This window comes from Sinohyriopsis cumingii, chromosome 6 (genome assembly GCF_028554795.1).
Source record: "Sinohyriopsis cumingii isolate HCF-2022 chromosome 6, ASM2855479v2, whole genome shotgun sequence".
In the NCBI taxonomy this organism is placed as follows: Eukaryota; Metazoa; Mollusca; class Bivalvia; order Unionida; family Unionidae; genus Sinohyriopsis; species Sinohyriopsis cumingii.
In genome coordinates, this window is record NC_142966.1 from 61681331 (window position 1) to 61702217 (window position 20887).

Below are 20887 nucleotides of genomic sequence, written 5' to 3' on the forward strand. Positions count from 1 at the left end.
ACTCTTTGGTGTCGATACGACAATCGACAAAGCCTCTATCAGCTTCAGGTTGCTGCTGCTGCTCTTGTTGTTGTTGTTGCTGCTGTCTCTGAAGTCTGTACTTCTCTGTCCATTCTTCTTTTTCCCTGTTCATTTCTTCTCTGAAGAGCTCTTCTATCAGGTCTTCAGTGATTTTTAACATTCTCACATTCTCTATTTCTTCTGGCTTCGGTATCAGACTGTGTCTGACCCTATGCAAATTCACGTAGGCTTCGTTGAGTTTAGCTAGTTTGGAGCACATCTTCTTAGGAGGATGAGTCGACAATGGATGGTTAGACTGAAACAACCCGGTTCTTAAAGTCAAAGCGCGGACGTGAAGGAAAACATCCCCCACACGGTTTTTGAGTCGCAACGTTTAGTGAGTGTCATGAGAGGGATAGTAAGAAATGAAAGAGCATCAATCCAACATTCTTATAGCTAAACAAAAGACAAAGGCATTTTTTTCAAAACACAACATTTTTTATTCAAAAATCACTTAACACTAAACAACAACTCTAACATTTTTAACAATAATCCAACAATATAACATCAAACAATTTTTTCAAAACACAACATTTTTTATTCAAAAATTACTTAACACTAAACAACAACAACTCTAACATTTTTTTAACAACAATGCAACACTAAAAGTTTCTCCACTAGGTAAAGAGGGATAACAGTCTTCCATGGTTTCTAGTAATCTAGGATGACTTCTCTCAAACTGTTGATTTCTATGGTATTATCGAATTCTGCATACAGGATGACGTTCACCGTTTCATCAGGGTCTCGGTCTTTAAACTGAATTTCCACACGAATCTGGCCGGATTTTATAGGGTGGAAATGTCCCTCGTCGCTGCCTTGGTCTGGAGTGAAATCGAAAGCCCACAAAGCGTAGCCTCCTGCATAATCCTCGTACGTAATACCGTGACTGGTATTGGTTCCTAACTGTCCGGTGGCTTCGTACAAGGACAAGTACGATCTCAAGTAATTCTTCTTTTTAAAGTCAGGTTCGAAAGGCTGGGTACACAAGGTCTTGCCATCGCGACTGACTTCGATTTTGGACACGCTAAAGTGTTGAAAGTAGAAAGGATTTTTTTCGGCAGCTCCGTTGAAGGCTGTATTCTCGACGATACCAACGATCAAACGTTTGGGTAACTGTCCTTGGAACAGATGATCTTCGATCATGGATCGCTGTCCCTTGGGAATGGTGAAGGTTTTCACTTCCACGCGTCGTATGGGATACTTGGCGGTCGTTCTGCTCAACGTCTGACTGATGTCGTTTCCCACTTTAGGTAACACTTCCACACGGCGTCAAATGGAAAGCGGCACTGCTACGATTCAGTCTCAGGCGGACATCCACCCCGTTCAGCAAATACTTTTCTTGCAACCACATGTCCAAATGCAAACGATCCATCAGTTCTAAACTTGTGTCGGCTCCCGTGATTCTCTTTCTTCGTTCTACAAATCCATCATTGTTGTCTTTCTTTTCATCAGTTTCCAATATTTCAAACTTGGTAGGTTCGTCAGCTTCCCATCCACACAGGCATTGAGATGAGTGTTCTTGGCATCTATTCCGTACGTCAAGAGATTTTCCAGGTAGGCACGATAAGGGTAAGTATCCATGCTGCTACTGACCAGTTTGTTATTCAAATACAAGTCCACTCCACTGAACAAGGAATGCATGAAATTGTTGACGGGAGCTACTGCTTCATCGTCTATAGCACCTCCAGTCTTATCTAGAATTTTGACTTTCAGGTACAAGTAACTGCTATTCAGATCGATGTAATCTTCGGGCTGTCCTTTGATTTCAAACTCGATGGGAGCGGAATCGGTCAGTGAGGAGATGGGGTGAAATTCCACCCACTGGGATTCTTGCATCGTCATCATTGTGGGGGGCATGGCAAACAGATCCAGTTCCGTCTTGGAACAAGCGCAAGATTCTCGGTGCATCATTTTTTGTCTCTTTTCTCAAAAATCGAAAACGTCTAAGTCTCGAACGGTTCTTCTTTTCTTGGCCTTTCTCGCTTGAAGTCTGGTGAAAGGGTGTTTTCTTCGTCGTCTCTTTCTGCCTTGTCCTTGCTGAATGCCTGACTCGGTAGCGTGCAGGGCATTTATAGGTGTTTCTCGTTGGCCTAAAATGTCTTTGCCCGTTTGCAGCAAGACATTTTTGCCTGCCCTCATGAAGGCTTCTTTAGGGTTTTGTTTGTCGATGATGACATTTTTGAGAAATTCTTTGCCTTGCGTCAGTGCCGCATCTTTCAAGGTGCAATCCGCGTGTCACCATCGGTTTCAACACCGGGGCCACCGAACGAAAGGCCGATTTTAACATATCTCCTAAGCCGTGTCCTCGCTGTCGAGCAACCCCTCGGTACACTGGATACATGACTTAAGAGTCGTGAGAGAACCGTTTTCGAAAATGGAGTTTCACGGTGACTTTTCCTTTGGTAAATGGAATATTTTGTCCCAGATCTCCTTTTATAGCAATATTGACCGTGTCCAAATACGACTTACTGACAGGCAAATAGTGAGGATGGACAAATTCGCGGTGGACGTGGTAAGTGTTTCCACCTTCCTCGTCAGTGTTCGTGGCAGAATCCACTTTGAAAGGAATGACACGCAGTAACGGTACGGAGGTGTGTCCCACCACGTTGTACTCCACCACATCGGAATACACGAACATCAAATTCAGTCCTTGGTTCAGTTCTACCGGGGCACGAAATAACTTGCTAAAAGACTCGTTGTCGTAAACGATGGGTAATTCGTTTTTCTTGATCATGGTCTTTCTCATGTCCATGTCTCCGCCCAACATGTCAAACAATTCAGGACAAAATAAAATGGACAGGAGTTTACTCCGTTCAAATTTCATCAAGAAGCGACGAGCTGCTTTGTGGTACTCCATGGCGACATTTTTGTTGACATGCTCCAAAGCTTTCAGAAACACGACATTAAACCTGGAGGTTATGGTGCTCACCAAATATTGACCACTAAAATAATAGCCTGGGGGAATGAACAAGTGATAGGTGGTGTACTTTTGTGTACGGGTTTTCTTGTCATATTTGACATTGCTATCCATCCACTGTTGCATTTGCTCGTCATGAACTTCCACATCAAAAAAATTTTGATTGGGAAGGACATTGAGGACTTGGGTCGGGTGAATCATTTCTACTAAAGCCACTTCCCAATGGGCTTCGTGATCTAACTGGATGGCTTGAGGTAATTTGGCCGTGTAACAGCACAACGTGTTCTTGGGAAACACCTCCATGGAACTGTCACTGGGTAAGGTTAAGTAAAATTGGTTTTGGTGACTCATAATTCCAGAGTTCTGTGGCTGTGCGAGGGGTTACTGGACGTCAGAGGCGTGTCTCCGTCTAAAATGGGGTTCTGGTTGTGATTGAAGTGGTGACTGGCACTGGCACTGGACACAAGGTTCCCGGGGTTCCCGTTCGAGGTGAATTTCAGGGAGGGATTGGGAAGCAGGTAACCGATGCAACTGCTCAATAAAATGGTCCACAACTGTTTGTCTCCTTGTTGCAAACTCAAATTGGCGATGGCTGCCCCGATGACACAATACACCACGAAGATTTGGCAGAAAAAGACGATTTGCGTTTTAGGCACACGTTCTCCACACCACACCCACAAGGGTTGTTTTTGTAAATCTTGCACAGAAGAACTAGGTGAAGGAGGAGTGGTCGACGTAGCTGCGTCTGCTGTGTGAAAGCACATGATGGTCACTTCTTTTTATAGTCGATGACTTGCGAAGCGTCGATCCAAGAATCAAAACTGGGTGGATATCCTTTCCAACGTACTTTGACTTCTTTGACACGTCGTTTGCCCACTTTACGGGTTCTGCGTTCGAGAACGCTTTCGATGTCGTACACGTCGTCTTCTTTTTTGGTGACACGTTGTAACTCGGGCAAATAAAACGTTCCTTTGAGCACTTCTCCGTTCATGTCTTCCAATTTATAGACGGCACGATGACGGCCATGCACTCGTCCAGTGACGCGAAACAATTCGGTCGTCCAGTTAGGTAAGTAACCTTTGTCGAAAGTGCGTTTGGTTTTGCCAATGCGCACCCAATCTCCTACGGCCAACACTCCACTTTTCTTGGGGACAGCCCTCGTCGGGGACGTACCAAACAGGCGCTCAAACACCAGCACTTCGTTGTCGGGAGTCACGTCTTGCGGGGCACGTCCGATGCTTCGATGGTAAGATTGGTTGTACGCTTGCACCAGGTGCGGTAAGATGTCGATGTACTTCAGAGTGTGGTGATGCGTAAAATATTTCCACATGCGTTCTTTCAAAGTGCGTTGAAAACGTTCCACGATGCTGGCTTTGGTTTCGGGATTCTCGGTGGTAAAAAATGAATGTCACGTTTCTTTAATTCTTTTTGGAAAGCTTGGTTCAGAAATTCGGTGCCTTTGTCCGTTTGCCATCGAAGAGGGTGACGACCGCTTTGTTTCAACACCCGTTGCAGGGCTCGCACTAACTCGCTGCTCGATTTGGAAGTCAAGGGTACGACCCAAGCAAATTTGGAAAAGACGTCGATGACACAAAACAAATATTTGTAGCCACGATTGTAGCTGGCCAAATGAGAGACATCGGCTAAATCGGCTTGCCATTGATGATCGATGCCTTCCACTCGGGTGCGACTTCTGGCAAACTTGCGTCGAATGGGTTTGTGTAAAGTGTAGGTAGCTTGTTCTTGTAACCATCGTTGCACTTGAGGTAAACGGAGACTTTTCAGTCGCGTTTTGGCAGCACGATACAATTTTTGAACTCCTGCGTAACCTGCAGGATGGGAGGGATCGTAGTAAATGCTGGCTAAGACTTTTTCCACTTTTTTGTGTTGGTTGGTGTGTTAATAAGACACCCACTCTTGGAGGATGCTACTCTTTTTCTCTTGGGGTACTTTCTTGGATTGCAATGCTTTGCGTGTGCGGCCAGCAATAGGTGTCGAAGAGGAGAAGGATGTCTGAGCGGGGGATATCGGTTCTTGTTTCACTTCTGTCTTCACTTCTGTCTTCACTTTCTTTTTCTCTTGTGAGGAAGAAGGGGCGGCCATCATCTTTTTAATCCATCCAATTCTGGAGGTAGGTGGTGTTGTTAACTTGCGTACTTTTTCTGGTGGAGTTTGAAACCCTTCCTCTTCTTCTCCTTTTTCTGTCTTGGTCACGGGTACTGGTGGTACTGGTACTGGTACTGGAACTGGTGCTGGACTTTTCATCAAGGTCTTAAAATCTTTCAGAGTGGGTAGAGCTGTTTCGTCTAAAGCTTTCTGGTGAAAGAGTTGCAGTCGTTGCAAGAGTTGACCGTACTTTTGTGATTTTTCTGTTTCAGACAAATCTTGGCGATCCATCAAGGACTGCAATTCGTGTTGTAACTGGGACATCTCGCTCAAATTCGGATTGGGAGGTAAATGCGGGGTGTGTTGTTCTTGCCACCGATGGTATTCCATCCATCGTTTGTAAGGCACTAAAGCTAGTTTTCGTCCTTCCATGGGGTTGTCAGGGGTCGATTCTGAGATCTTGGAACTTCCGAGGCCTTTTTATTTTGCTCCCACCAGTCCTCCCAACATGGTTCCCAAGACTCCTTTCAGTATGGGGCCTAACAAGAGAGGTAAAATACCTCCACGTTGCACTAACATCTTCTTTTTTTGACGAATGGAAATTTTCTTTTGAACCATTTGGCGAAGAACGTGACGATGTTTGCCTAAGCATTGTTTCTGGTGTTTGGACAAAGGGATCGTGCCTTTCAAAACGTTCAAACAACATTCGCACACGGTATCGATGACCTCTTTGGAGGCTGTTTGAATGAGTTTTTTTCGTAGGGGTGGAGAAGCTTTGGACAGGACAGATAACATGTCCCCATGTTTGGCTAAACGTGGTGGCAGTCCTTTCCTTTTCTTTCCTTGGGGTTTTCTGGAGGGTGACATCTTTGAGTCTTCAGGAGCACCAAAAAACACTGATACCCGACTTGGTCACAGGCCTTTTTTATACTGGAACGCGTCGCCACTGATTGTCTTGACGTCGTATTAGTTTGAGGACAGGCATGACACGTCGTGCAGGGGTACGTAACGGACTAAATCGAGCCAGTTCTTGCTTGGACAAATCCAGTAAACTTTGTAACATGTCCGATCTTTCTTGAACTTTGATTTTGGGAGAAGGTACTTTGTGAGGAGCAGCCACTGCCACTAAATTGGAAGGTCCTACCACTGGGGAAGTTCTTTTGGGGGTCATCAACGGAGAAGTTCTTGGTGTGATCAACGTCTCCAAGTACTCTTCAGTTCTGGGTGTCATTAGCGGAGAAGTGGACAAACGTGAAGCTGCCGGAGACGCAGTCACTGCCGTGGCAGGTCGTGGTTTGCGAGTGTAAGGTTGCTTCCTGGCCGAAGTGCCTCTCTTGCGGCTAGTTTTCTGTGGACTTTTCTTTTTCTGGGGGCTTCTTTTCTTTTTCCGGGGTGGTGGTGTCTGGTCAGAGGAGGGTCCTGCCACAGGAGAAGTTCTCCTTGGGGACCTGGTCTTTTTCTTCTTGGGGGTTCATTGGACTTTTGTCTTGGGTATAACTTTGGGGGCATTAGGATCCCATCTTAAGAGTGAGCGGATGATGACCCCTCCTAGAGTATCGCTCCCTCCAGGTTTCAAAATGATTTGTTTTTTGGTTTGAGTGTCGATGCGGGGATCGGCCAGTTGGACCAAAGCGACTTTGTTTCGATCGAAAAAGCGTTTGGTTTGATGAGGAATCTGAATGATTCCTTGGAGTAATTGACGTGCCGTCACCGTGAACCATCGTAAGACTTCTTTGAGACTAGCTTCTAACACACGAGCTCGTGTTTGTGGATCTTTTTCTCGACTGATGCCATACAAGGCACGAATCAATTTGACGGGAAGATGCGACTGAAGGGACGTCATGTTCGCACTGAGAGTGAGACAGACGAAAAAGGGTCTGAGATTTTTATAGATTTTTTTATGGGGAGTGAAATGAAGTCGAGGACGGAGACGTGTACAGGACAGGCCCTCCGTCTTGGCACCAGTGGTGAAACAGGTGGGTACGAAATCGCAAATCCTCGGGAGTCGTAGGTTTCAAATCGACGAGTAAATAGGCGTGTGGAGTTTGAGTGGCATCGTCGTACGCCTGAGTCAGCCAAGGCGTTCCTAACTGTTTGGCTAAGACTTGCACTTGCGATTTATCTCGAGGGCTTTTAAACAAGACCACGTAATGCGCATTGAGACTGATGGTGCGATGGGCTTTACTTTGTTGAAACAAATTTTGGGTGATGTAAACGACACTGGCATTACGGTGATGCCCTTTGCGCGTGAACCACAGTTTAATTTCTTCTTCGTCTTCTCCTAACATGTCGTCGAAAATGACCAAATGGGTTAGACGGAAGTCAGAGACGATGCCGTCGTCTTCTTTAGGAATGCCTTCCACAAACACGATGGAATCGCCTTGACTTTCTCGCAAGAGGCTGTACGCCGATTGCCACTCTTTGTAACACCACACGATTCGTTGAGGGGGTCGATCGATCAAATGGTGTTTATGTTCGATCAAACGTTTGACGAATTCGGTTTTGCCTGAACCGCTAGGTCCAGCAATGAGCATGTTAAAGGGATGGCGAAGATACAAAGCCTCCCAACTGGCACGATCTAAGTGTTCGTCGATGACTTTGACAGTAGAGGAAGAGGGAGCAGAGACAGCAGAGGTAGCCATGGTGTGGGAAATGTCACTTGTGACACGAAAAACAAACAACACAAGAGTTTATATACTTTTTCAGAACACGTTTATTGAATGTTTCAAACATGAATATGAAAGACAAAAATGCATAAAAGCCAAAGGCTTAAGTACAAGAATAAAAGGCACATGATAACCATGAACGTGGAATAAACACAAGTGTCTGTACAACATGTTTTGGGTAAAGTTCTAACCAGTTCTATAGTAGTGGTAAGGTCACACAAGTGTCCTCCCGAAAGGGTCTTTCAGGCCTGTCCACGACAGTTCTGTCCTGGGTGACGGGTTCTTCTGGTACCGTCACTAACACAGGTTGAAAAGTAACTTTTTTCCTTGAATAACTCTCGTGCATACTGGGCCACCTCTTGTGTCCAAGCCTCAAAACCCTGGTCTCGGTGATGTCCAACATTTGACTCCTAACCAATCTGGTTTCTTCTTCGTCAACGACATGGTAAGTTACTTCAATGAACAATGAACTATCGATCTTGCCTAGGGTTCCTTTTCATATACATACCAATACCGACGTGACCGTACGGTAAGGTGAAGTGATTGGGAAGTCGCACTCGCTTCTGGTATACAATTTGATAGACTTTTTCCAAGGGTCGACTGACGATGTGGTGAGTGGGTAAACGTACAATCTTGTTCGGTTGATAGGTGGTCACTTTAAAGTTTCCATCCTCTCCCGATTGCAAGGCTTCTTTCAATACCCCAAAGTTGACCACTCGACTGGTACGATGATTCAGAGTCAGTCCTTTCACTTTGCACGTCGTGTGCACTTCTCCTTGTTTGTCCCGGTATTCGTAGCCGTAATTTTTGGGACCACCACTGACGAAACTTAGAATCTTGTCGTCGGGATGCTCGTCTGTCCAGGCTCCTAAACGGTCTCCTTCGATGTCAGGGTGCTGTTGAATCGGGTGATGGATGTAAATGCAACTGTCCGTGTCAAAGTACAGGACGCGTTCTTCTAACAGTTCTAAAGCTTCGTACAATTTTAAGCGAGCATGAGCTGTCACGTAAGCCGCAATGATGACATTTCCAAAAGGGTCGTCTTGTACAAAGTCCAGATCTTCTTCGTAATTGACCAAGGTCAAATCCTCTCGAACGACGTCCACGTGTTTCATGTATTTGGTTTTGTCGTGAATCATCTGGAAGTAGCGGGAAGGTTCTGTCAAATATTCCGTCTTGGGTAAACACGGTCGTTGTGCCATTTTACCCCAGAAGCAATTTAACATCACTTTTGCAAACGATCGCCTGCGTTCGTTTTTTTTCGATGTGGTCTAAAGAGATGCCTTCTTGTGCGTAGTATTTCTCTTTGAATTGTATTTGGTCTTCGGGAGTGTGACACCAGGAAGGATAGCCGCTGCCTTCTTGTTTCAGTTTCAAAAAGGCATCCACGTAGTCGGCGAAAATGCCTTTCTGAGTAGGGTCACCCTTGTGGTACTGTTGTGTCTTGGGAAAGTGGCAAATTTCGTACACTTCTAACAGTTGGTATCCCATGTCCAGAGCTTTGAACAATTCCACGCTGACCCAGGTTCCCGTCAAGGCACGTTCTTCCTGGCTGTGATGGCAAGGTTGGTCCTGGTTGCACGTTTCGGCACAAGTACGGCACAAGGGAAACATCAGTTTGCCTTGACAATGGTGAGGTAAGACGGGATGGTATAGGTTCGTGGGAGGCAAAACTTTACACTTGATCAAGCCTTCGTATTGTCGAATGTTTTTCAGGTCGATGTGTTCCGTGAACAATTGCGGGTGCCCTACAGGAAAGCGACAATATTTGCACACGTAGGGATACAGCGAACACACGTCCAAGTATTTGATTTCTTCTCCTTTCTCTTCGTCGGCTTGGTACAGCAAACAGGTGGCATTGGTCCTTCCTCCGTACAAACTATCCCTCGGGTTCAGCGGGTCCATGAACTGGTAACTTTCCACGAGACGTTTAAACTCGGGATCGGTTTTCAAACGGTGATCGTACTCGTGTTCCCACATTTCCACCACTTGGTATCCTTGATGTTCTAACTTTAGGCGTCGCTGACAAGTGTCCTGGTACAAGTCTTCCATGGTTCGTTGCAAAAACTGATTTTTAGTGTCACGGTCAGGGTAACAGACGGGACATCCGTGAAATAAGCAACCGTTAAACTCGTACACGATCTTGGGGTTTTCTAAGTCCCAGCCATCGACCGAATACGTTCCGATGGTCTTTTCGCCTCCTCCATTGCGGGAATGTTGAATCCATTTGTCTTCCTTGTCGCACAAGTAATGTAACCAACGTAGGGCTTTGACCGAGTATTGACACTTGACATAGTGGGTCGTTTGAGGACTGATGACAGCCACGGTCTTTTCAGGCATGAATCGTTGGCGGTACACTAAGGAACACGCTTTGGCAATGGTGCAAGCTTCTTTCAAAGGATCGACCCCTCCGTGTTCCATGAATAGTTCTCGAAATTTTCCACAGCAACGTCGTAAAATGTCCACGTCGGAACGACAATACTTTAACATTTCTTCCTGAAAGTCGAAGGGGTCAGAGGCATGAGCCTGGTACCAAGCGTAGAAATCTTCTCGTTGTTCGGTACGCATGTTGTCGGGGTCGTAATAGTGAGCCTCGGGTAAATGGGGTAGAACGGCATATTGATTGACTTCCGTATTGAAAAAGTGTGGAAAGTACCCTTTAGCCATTTCTGTCATTCCAAACGTTTTAGGCATTCGACTCAAAGGCATGGCCAAGTAACTCATCGAATCTTTAAACTGTACTTGTCCCACTTGCATAAAAATGATTTTGGCTCCGTTCAAAGTCACTTTAGGACGCTCGGTGCCTTGTTCCGCATAGTACCTCAAAAGAAACTGTCCATCGTATCCGGAGAAATTGTGAGCCATCACCGTGGCATGACGATGACAATCTCCGTAACGTTCGATGTCCTCTTGGCTCCACGTCTTGTCGATGGGGTCTAAGACCCATTGGGCAAAATCGGCTAACGTGTTTGGTCCCCGAAAGATTTTTTCACGTCCTCCAGGAATCTTGCTGCAGTGAGGGCAATGACTGAAGATAGGTTCTTGAATGCACTTCTCGCACGCTCGATGAGCCACGCAGAAATTAGGGATGTGAATGCCAGTCTCTTGCATGCATTCGAAATCGAAAAAGATGAAATTGCCTTTCTTCTTGTGACCGTCCTCTTTCTCTGGTGGGGGTTGGTATTTTTGCACGTAACATTGGTGTTCCAAGTCCACGATGTGGTGACAAATGTGACATTTTTTCTTTCCTCGACATACGTGTGCCTTGGCATTGTTGGTAAGTATGCCTTGTCCACACGTAGGGCACAATCTCAGGAGTTGACAAGCACATTTCTTCTGTGAACCTTGTGTTTTCAAATGTTGCTGGTAACAGGCAGGGCTGACAAACATGCGCAGACAAGTCGAACAAGGCACTGGTTCTTCGCTCAGACAGGGTGGAGAGGCCAAACATCCTGGGCATTTCAATCCACAATGCTCGTGTTGCTCTCGATTGTTATAACCATAATCACATTTCTCACAATAATAACTGTATCCCAGGAATCCGGTGATACTGGTAATGGTATCGAAATGGTCATCGTGATAATAAAGATGAATGTATTTTCCGTCCTTAAAATCCTGGCCTCGAAACAACAGAGACCCGCGCATTTCTTGAGGGTGCACTTTCAAGGTATAGCGTGGAGCTAGGGCATCTTGCAATTTTTGCATCTCAGGAATGCCACAGGGTGTGTCTTTGGACAGGCCAGCTTGTTGCAACAGGAGTTCTGCTTCGTTTCGTTGTTTGGTTCGGTTCGATTTTCGAATGTTCTCCCAGGTTCTTTTCCATTCTACCGTGTCGTTCTTGTTGGCATAGGTTCGTCCCACCACGATGGCACGGGTTAAGCACATCTGGTCTTGAGGGTTGTTAATTCGGACGAGACCAATAACATCTTTTTGCGTCCTGTCCCTTGAGGAAGAGAGACGTGAGCCATTTTCAGTGTGGCTTTACCATCGGTGATGTCAAACTGGTCATTAGATTGTTGTACGTGTTGAATCTTGTCCATGACTTTGGAAGGGGTTAGTTCTGCGGGTCTGCTAAACTCGATCCAAACAGGGGATTTCAAACCGTCGTGATCTATGGATAGTGTCAAGCGATCGTCTTCTTTGAGTTGACATTGTCGCTTGAGTGCGGTGAGCAAAGAATCCAACATCTCGGTGATAAACCCTTCTGCTTTCTCCAAGGGTACGTGGGCCTTGAAATCTTTAAACTTCACCGTGTAGGTGTAAGCCGTGGTTCTAAATTTTCTAGAGGAGCGCTTTTCCGTCTCTCGAATGGAATAGTACTTTTCAGGGTTGACTAAGGGTGGTGAACTTGGTTTAGAGGGTTCGGATTCTGGTTCACTCATGTCCTCTTCAAAATCACTGGCATGAATTTGTGCCAAGATTTCGTCACTGGTACGAGGCGATAGATCACGTTTCTGCCTCTTACTTTCTTCTTCTTCTTTCTTCTCGAATGAATATGATCGTTTCATCTTGAGTGCAAAACGTCAAATGACTCAAGTTCAAACACCATAGACTAATTTATAGTCATGGCAAACCAGCGTATATAAAAAGGGCGTGTCTTGTCCTTTCACTATTCATTTCACTCTCAAACCGAGGAGAACGATGGAAGAGACTACCCAGATGGAAATTTTCGTCAGAGCTTTGCGAGGGGTCATTAGAAAATTCTCTTCAGACCAGCCGACGGACTACTCTCCTTCCTTTCGAGATAAGAGTCAGGATGCTTGCTATATCTGTCAGAAGAAAGGGCATTGGTCTTCAGAGTGTCCAGACCGTCAAAAAAGAAAAAAAAAACAGGGGCTAAAAAAGACAAAAGTCAAGATACCTGTTATTATTGTAAAGAAAAAGGACATTGGTCTCCAGATTGCCCAAAAAAGAAACAAGAGGAGTCAGAAGAAAAGAAGGATTCTTCAGAAGAAGAGAGGGATTCTTCGGAAGAAGAGAGGGATTCTTCGAAAGAAGAGAGGGATTCTTCAGAGGAAGAAGAGGAAGAAAGAAGACAATTCTATTTAAAAGAAGCAAAGAAACAGGAGAAGAAAAGAAGAAGGGAAGAAAATGAGGAAAAAACGGTGAAGAAATTCAAAAAACAGAGAGACTAAACAAGGAGAAAGAAGAAGTCAATGAACTTTTAATTAAAGTGTTCTGTGGTGAATTGTGAATTGGATTGTAAAAAATGGATAAAAGAATACATGAATGATATAAGGTAAGTGTCTTTGAGTTTTGATTTTAAAATAAGAAGCTACACTCACGCACTCATACACAGACACGTACTATAAGGGTAAAATGGGTGGGGTTTATTTTTGAGTTATTGGCAAATTGAAATTGTATTTCTTTTCGAGAAATGTGGGTGGCCCTGAAAAGGGCCTTTTTATTTTGGTGTAGGGGTGAGTTTGACCAATCAACTTTAACTGCCTTAAGCCTTTGCCACGGCCAAGGCCTACTTCTGATGATTGGGTTGAAATCACTAAGGGTGGTACGACAGGCTTAGTCACAGGGTTGGCGTGTTTAGCTCGGGAAGGTCGTATTCTCTTCGGTCGTGATCGAGAAGTCTGATACATTTGTTTCAGACTTCTTAACTCCGCTAAAATGTCCAACAGTACCGTAGCCGTTTGATTTTCACCCTCTTGTTTCTTTGCTGCTACTTCTTCTTGCTGTTGCTGCTGTTGTTTTTTTCTTACCTCTTCTTGTTGCTGTTGCTGTTGCTGTAGGAGAAAAGCTTGTTCCGCTTCCTTTTGTCGTTGCATAAATTTCTCCAATTCTTCTTTCTGTGTCTGTCTAAAATTCTCCACTTGCGGTAATGAAGAAGGTAACGAAGGTTCCGGAACAAATTCTTGCGAGGTAAGAAAATCCACAAAATCCCAATGTACCTCTTCTGAAAGTAAGTCCGGGTTCCCTTGGGCAGTCTCCCCTGCTGGTGCACCCCAATGGATCGTTTTCTGAGTTTCCGTCATGTTGAATCACTGTCGCATAGATTGACTGCACACAAGCGCTAGCGAATCTATATAGACCAACTGACGTCACAGACTACTCTCTTCGGATTGAATGCGGGCTGACTGAATTTTGTAACGCGTGTTTGGATTGGTGAATGAACTCAATCCGTTTCAATCCTGCCTCTACCTATAAATAAGCGCAGTTCAGTGCATTGATTCACCTGTTCTCGTCGCTTCAAGATGTGGACCGATGTGCAATCTTCTACGCTTGTGTCTTCCGTGATGTTCCGGACGGACATACCCATGTATGTCCGATCCAAGTGGGCCGTTGTCCACAGGACAAACACCAGCCTGTGGATACGTAGGATCTACGTAGAAAGACAAGGATGCCTGAAAAGAGTGCTGATTTACGGACCAACAGTGAGACGTAGCCTAAGGACAAGAAGAAGACCAATGCGGTACCATTTATGTTAATGAATACATTAACATAAACCCAAAGGCCCTTTTCAGGGTCAGCCATATTTCTCGAAAAGAGATAGCCTTTCCATTGCCTACCCCTTTTTTTTAAATTTAAATTTAAATTTAAATTTAAATTTAAAAAAATTTAAAAAAAAAAATAAAAAAAATCCCAAAAGCCCAAACTCTATTCCCCATGTTAATTTCCCTTGTCCCTAGACAGACCCAAACTCTATGTCAAATTCCCATTGTCCCTAGAGTAACCCACGATTTTTCTCCATGTTAAATTTCCATTGTCCCTAGAGTTGCCCAGGGGTCTTTTTAATGCTAAGTCCCATTGTCCCTAGGGTGCCCCACCTTACTACTGCTGACACAAGTTCTCTTTGTATTTGTTCCGACAAACATAATTCATTGTTGAAATCTCGCAGGACGTCATAACACACATGGTCATATGCAGGTGGCGCCACCAGGTATAACGTATCCTTTTTGGGCATTCTCATAACGTTGTGAAGTAACAACCTAGTTTTGTCACATTCAAATTATGATTATTATACGAAATCTATTTGGCAAGGCCTCCTGATGTTTTACCGGTGGGGTTAGATTTATCGCCGAAACGTCAGTTATGTTGAACTCAACCATAGACTCAAACGGATACAAGAAATCCTTGCGTTGATTCCAAGAAAAAAATACACTCGCTCGACCGCTTAGACTTAGAAATTAATGGCAGCGCCCAACATGATGAATTGTGGTAAAGTTACATATGTCGGCAATATCGCATCAGTGTTGTAGCATTGAGCGAAATCCCGAAGAGAGCAACATTTAATGGGGTATATAATTACTCTGGCCATGGGACTTGCCTGGATATTCGATTTAATCCTGTCAATAGTCCGAGAACCGCCAAGAATCCAGTCAAAGAGGTGGAAGTCGCATGTTATCGTAATGATCTCGCGTACAGGAACATCGCCTTGAAGCACCGACATATACTAACCGCAAGCTTATTGACTCGTTAATTGCCATTACATCACCAACGATTTGATAATGACTTTAACATAGTCAATAATAACCTCTATGACGAGAACATTATTGGTGGGACAATGAATTATCCCATGATAATTCTAGTGTTCGGAGTCCTTGGACTTTGATCATAGCATTAGAGTGTGAACGCTATAATACTAGTATGCTCATAATGTAATTAATTAATTACAGTTTCAGTGGTTATCAAAAATGAACCGCAGTGATGAAAAATTGTCGCGGGTTGGTTTTTCGCCACAAGCATTGTGGCAGGCGTTTTACTGGCACGAACAAAAAGTCCACATGTGTGAATTTACGTCAGAACACTGAACGAGGTTCACCAGGCTAATATTTTATTTCTCAAGCACTACAAAAATACGAGCGGACCGTCGTCAATATAGCAGTCAATACAAGGTATCTGAACCGTTGACATCCAAAACAGTCACCGAGGTCGCAAAGTTATTTGGGCTTATATACATTTGTATTCCATTGCTTTTACCAAATATTTTGTAGGTTGATCCTGGCCGTGAATTTCTAGGATAAGTAGTCGCATTAGTGAAGTGTAACGTGGTTAAAAGTATTCAGGTGCATGTTGGTGTTCATCAATAAAACCATCTTTGAATGATTTCATATTACGGAAGAACGAGTATGTGGACATCAATACATGCCAGAAATGTTGATGCACAGCAATAGTTCCAGTGCATGATAACGTTATGGGTATCAAGTCTTGTTGAGGTCGATGCCTCGTTGAAAATATGAAGTTACGCGCGCGATCCATATAAAACCAGCTATGGCGGCCAACACAAATAGCTCCACTATGCGTCGCCACCGTGACTAGTTACCTCGAAATAGTATTGTCATGAGATATTTATATTCACCCGGGAAGTAGAAGACGGAACAAGAAGTACTACTAATACTATCATACAATTTCATACGCAATCCGTCTCAGCAATGCCCAGGCGATTTATTACCTTTAAGTATCAGCACCTCAACGTGGTTTTGTTCGTAAAGAATTAACCTTGAGAGATGTCAGCATGACCTTACCACACAGATGACCTCGTTTGTTATCAATATGATATCTCCTAAATTTTCGACAATCGGCAGCGGGGTAATCTTATAACATTTAGACCTTAGGTTGCAATGATTGTTTTGTTGCTGATCCAGCTCGGTGACATCTTTCACGGTGAGATCACAATAGAGAGTTAAAGTGGTCTTTGGAACGCTTCGCACCGTTGATGTTGCAACGTCGGTAACGCACTATGTTTGCTATCGTGGTTCGCATTTTGTGCACTCTGTTGTGAAAGTACTTGTTTTGGCACCATGTCGCTGGTGGAAACGTCATCGAACGATGTTGCGTCAAGGACTACATGCGGCGGTTTGACACTCATTGAATTTGATCGTCAATAATCTAGATGTACTGAGGATTTTGTTTTGTTAATCCCTGTGAAATATGAAAAGTCATTTTGTATCCAAGACACAATGGCGATGTATTGCTGTGATTGCCATTCACCGGCCTACTTAACGCATTCAACTTCATACAGTGGAACATAAACTATATAGTTAAAAACCAGCCTTGGCGTTTCATTTGGGCAGAAAGCAATCCTTTCAAATATTTTAACATGAATGTTTTCACGACGAGTATCCACTGATTGAATAATCGCCGGGACAAGTTCACTTTTATAGTCTACGAAGTGAAGTTTATGTAATTGTTGTTGAAGATTTTCACGAATTTGCTTTGGAGAAACCCAAACTAAATCTGCGGGTGTTCACGTTGCGAATAACGTATTGTAGGCCGATTCTGGGATCTACGCCCGCATATTTTTACACGGTATTAGGTTGATTCCCAAATGCATTCTCACCTTCAGTCATCAATACGGCTAATAATCAACATCCTAATTCCTATGTATTTGGGATAATATCAATCTGCAGATGTGCTTAATGTTGCGTTTAGATACAATTTGGGGGATACACTTGTTTGGATTATTCAATGGAATTTTACTGTTCTCATTGGACTAAAATATAACTCTTGGATTATTGTAATAGAAAGGAATGTGAACTTTACACTCCGGTATCTTTCGTCACTGAAATGAAGGCTTATATGCACTATCTGCTCTTGTCGAATCAGAATTTAAGTTGGACACAAACTATTCAGTTAAGATCATAGCTTAATATCATGCGTGACTTCATCGGAGTGTCTACTTTTATCAACAAAAGGGCAGGGGAGAGGAGGACGTGAAGGAATATTGAAGGAGAAAATTAATTCCGACGTAGATGCGAAAACATATAGCATCAAAGATCGTAATGTTCTACTGCACTTAATGCCATAGTGTCTGATACTCTGAAGCTTTAGTTAGTGTTCTACTCAGATGACAATCTGGGGATGGTTATTTGTTATATCTTAATAACATATGTCTCCATGATTATCCCTTGCCATTGTTTAACAATATAGCCTTTTAACTTGGCGTGCGATGAAAGTATAAGTAAATGATGACTCTTTTATTTCTTTCATTATCAACAGGGTTTCATCATCTACAGCATATAGGAATGCATGGTTTGGTCAGGGATCGGTGCCGTCTACAGCCGTTAATCCATACTGTAGTGGCGATGAGAGGTCAATATTTGAATGTCGGACAGCCTACACCTGGGATTATACTTCCTGTCCTCATTCAAAGGATGCTGGTGTCAGATGTACTTCTATATCTCTTGGTAAGTCACGAACGTCTTGATGTACATACAAATGCATTGCACAGTATATAAAGTTTCTCTGTGTATAAAGAACTTGAAATAAGAGATATTCAGAACAACATATAACATAAACCCTTGATATAATTCGTAAGACAATTTAAGGGCCAAGATTGAGCCCATCAATGTCCAAACCAAAAACTTTCTTTAATCTGTACAAAAATGGTAGAAGTAATATGAACCTCTTTTTTCCAGTATTGATGGCATTGAAAAGTTTTGTTTCCTCACAAATGAGGCTGAGCTTTAATAACCGATGGCCGATATTATTAAGAGTACAACCTAGGAACGATTATGTTTTCAAACCACAAACAACGTTTATCCAGGTTATGAATAAAACCTCTTGACCCGTATGGCAGATAAAATGTATGTTTGCATAGACATATTTGTGTTATACAACGAAGCCTTTGATATCAAACATGGTGGCTCTGGCTAAAATTGTAACGTTTTGAACCACGTTATAAAGCAGCGTGCTCTCTTAATTGGGACTGAATTTGTAACTGAATTTGCAGGACAGCATACCTCTCTCTTGAATGTACAAAATGCGTCGAAATTGTATACACTTAGCTTGTAATGTCACCGGCGTGGCTACAATAGCAAACATGTGTATGTATGGTTGTATCGCAAACCCACTTGCAAAGGTCGACCAAATTGTTGTAAGCACATCTTAAAGGCGTTAAAACTGTATGCGTATAATGTGTATCTGTCACAATGTAATGTCAACTTTACATCAATAGTCACAATTGTTGCATTTTCTCAAAATCGTTTCAATCGATCAGAACCAGAACAATTCACACGAGACTGCCTTGATCTCCATATGTGATCAATGGATTCAAGCACTTGATCAATGTCGATTGAAATGATCCGTACTTATAGATTTCAGGAGCGTCTTTGACATGGTGGATCATGAAATCCTTTTGAGCTAAGTTACGATGTACGAGTAAGATGACAACACAACTAAATGGTTCACGTCACACTGAAATAAGAGACCACAATATGTATATATAAATGAGGTTGTTTATGAACATGGAACAGTTATATAAAGAGTACGACAAGGCTCAATTCAACGTCCATTACCATTTATAGTTCTAATTAATGACCTGCCACATTTATCCATCTACTCATTTTTATATAGCATACATCTAAAACACAAATCATGGATTTTGAGATTTCTTTATAGGCAGTCCTAAATGAACTGGACAACTTGTGTACTAGCAATGGATTACTTTTTAGTACTGATAAAACTAAATTATTACTTATCTCAGTACGGAAAAAATGATCAAATCTTGATAGACATTAACTTTGTCTAATATGGAAAGGTACAAATTTGTCAATTTTCAGTCATGATAGAGTACTTAATTTTGTGTTTTGTAGATGATAAATATATCATGAATTGAATATAAACAATTTGTCAGTAAATAAAGTTAATTCAAGTTTATGGCTCCTCAGTTCGATAATACATTTTCTCCCAGAAACACACATGATACTTTTGATATTTACATACAACCTTGATGAAACTTACTGTAATATAATACAGGGTAATACAGATGCAAAGTTATCACTCTTCGAAAGAGAGCATTCGGGCAAATATCAGTGCAAAGAGAGAACATGGATAACTTAACTGGCAAGTTAAAAATATTAACTTCTAAAGACTGGATCCATTTACGAAAGGCTAAGCTAATGTATAAGACGATCAGTCACTATTCCAGTATAGGCAGCCTAGCAATACTCACCACCTGCGATTTATATCTACCAAACAGTATAGCATTCCAGGAATTGTTAGGGTTGTCTAGAAAGGTTTTATTACACTCTGGAATTTTGCCTTGGAATAGTATTCCAGATGTGATTACAAATGTCCACTCAGTTTCTTCTTCCATTCTCAGTCTTACCAGTGACTTGAGATATGTATTTAAAAAGAGAACAAAAACAACTGTATTGGTATTGATGAATGCCTCTGGTCATCAAAAAGTATACTACCCATCTAGTTTACGCCAATTGCATATTGCAGCTCTATTGACTGTTTGGGTTCAATATTTATTCTTCAGTGCTTGTATGGTGGAGGGAACTAGTCGAATGTAAATATATTGCTATGTATGTATGTATGTTTGTAGTATGTATGTATATATCTATGTATGTATGTATGTATGTATGGATGGATGGATGGATGGATGGATGGATGGATGGATGAATGAATGGATGGATGGATGGAAGATGGATGGACGGTTGCATGCCTGCCTGCCTGCCTGCCTGCCTGCCTATCTATCTATTTATCTCTCTCTCTTTCTCTCTCTCTATCTATCTATCTATCGATCTATCTAACTATCTATCTATTTATCTATCTATCATGTATGTATGTGTGCGTTTTTATATTTATAAGTTTCTTTTGTATGAAGGTTTCAATGTAGTTCTCCAGCCAATTGTATTACCCTCTTTAAATGAAATTATTATTATTAGTAGTAGTGGTAGTAGTTGTTGTAGTAGTGGTGGTAGTAGTAGTAGTAGTCGTGGTAGTATTAGCAGTTGTTGTAGTGGTGTTGATCTTGATTTTATCTACCAGATTTGACTATTTGGAACAGTAAACTCCCCTGTGAAGGTCTTTGAAATGTGGATTTAGGTTCTTTCTCTCTCATTACAAGAGACCCATGTAACAAAAAATATGAACTTCATACAATAACGTTTTCGCAAATGCACGTTCAACTATATTTATATCAAAATGTAACAGAGATAATGCACTCACCTTTCTTTTTAAATATAATGTCATAGGTCCGGCTATACCACAATAATACGTTTTAAGTGGTTCTGAGTGACGTATCGATTTCTAACATTCTAGAATGTTAGATTAAAAACACAAGTCACCTTCCAAGTTAGGCCCTTATATTATATAAGTACGAATGTACAACTATTGATAGTTGTATTTCAAACATTACCACAAAATGAAGAGCTAACTATTTAAATGTGGCGATTGA

The 20887-nt window shown here is 42.6% G+C and overlaps 1 protein-coding gene across 1 annotated transcript in view; it reads left to right on the forward strand.

The window, feature by feature from the left end:
• Positions 1-20887, forward strand: part of LOC149797064 (scavenger receptor cysteine-rich domain superfamily protein-like) — a 99941-nt gene that overhangs the window by 43189 nt on the left and 35865 nt on the right. Inside the window, exon 14 of the mRNA XM_089961736.1 lies at positions 17701-17888. Within this exon, the coding sequence (XP_089817862.1) occupies positions 17701-17888 (188 nt within the window). The remainder of the gene's footprint in view (positions 1-17700; positions 17889-20887) is intronic.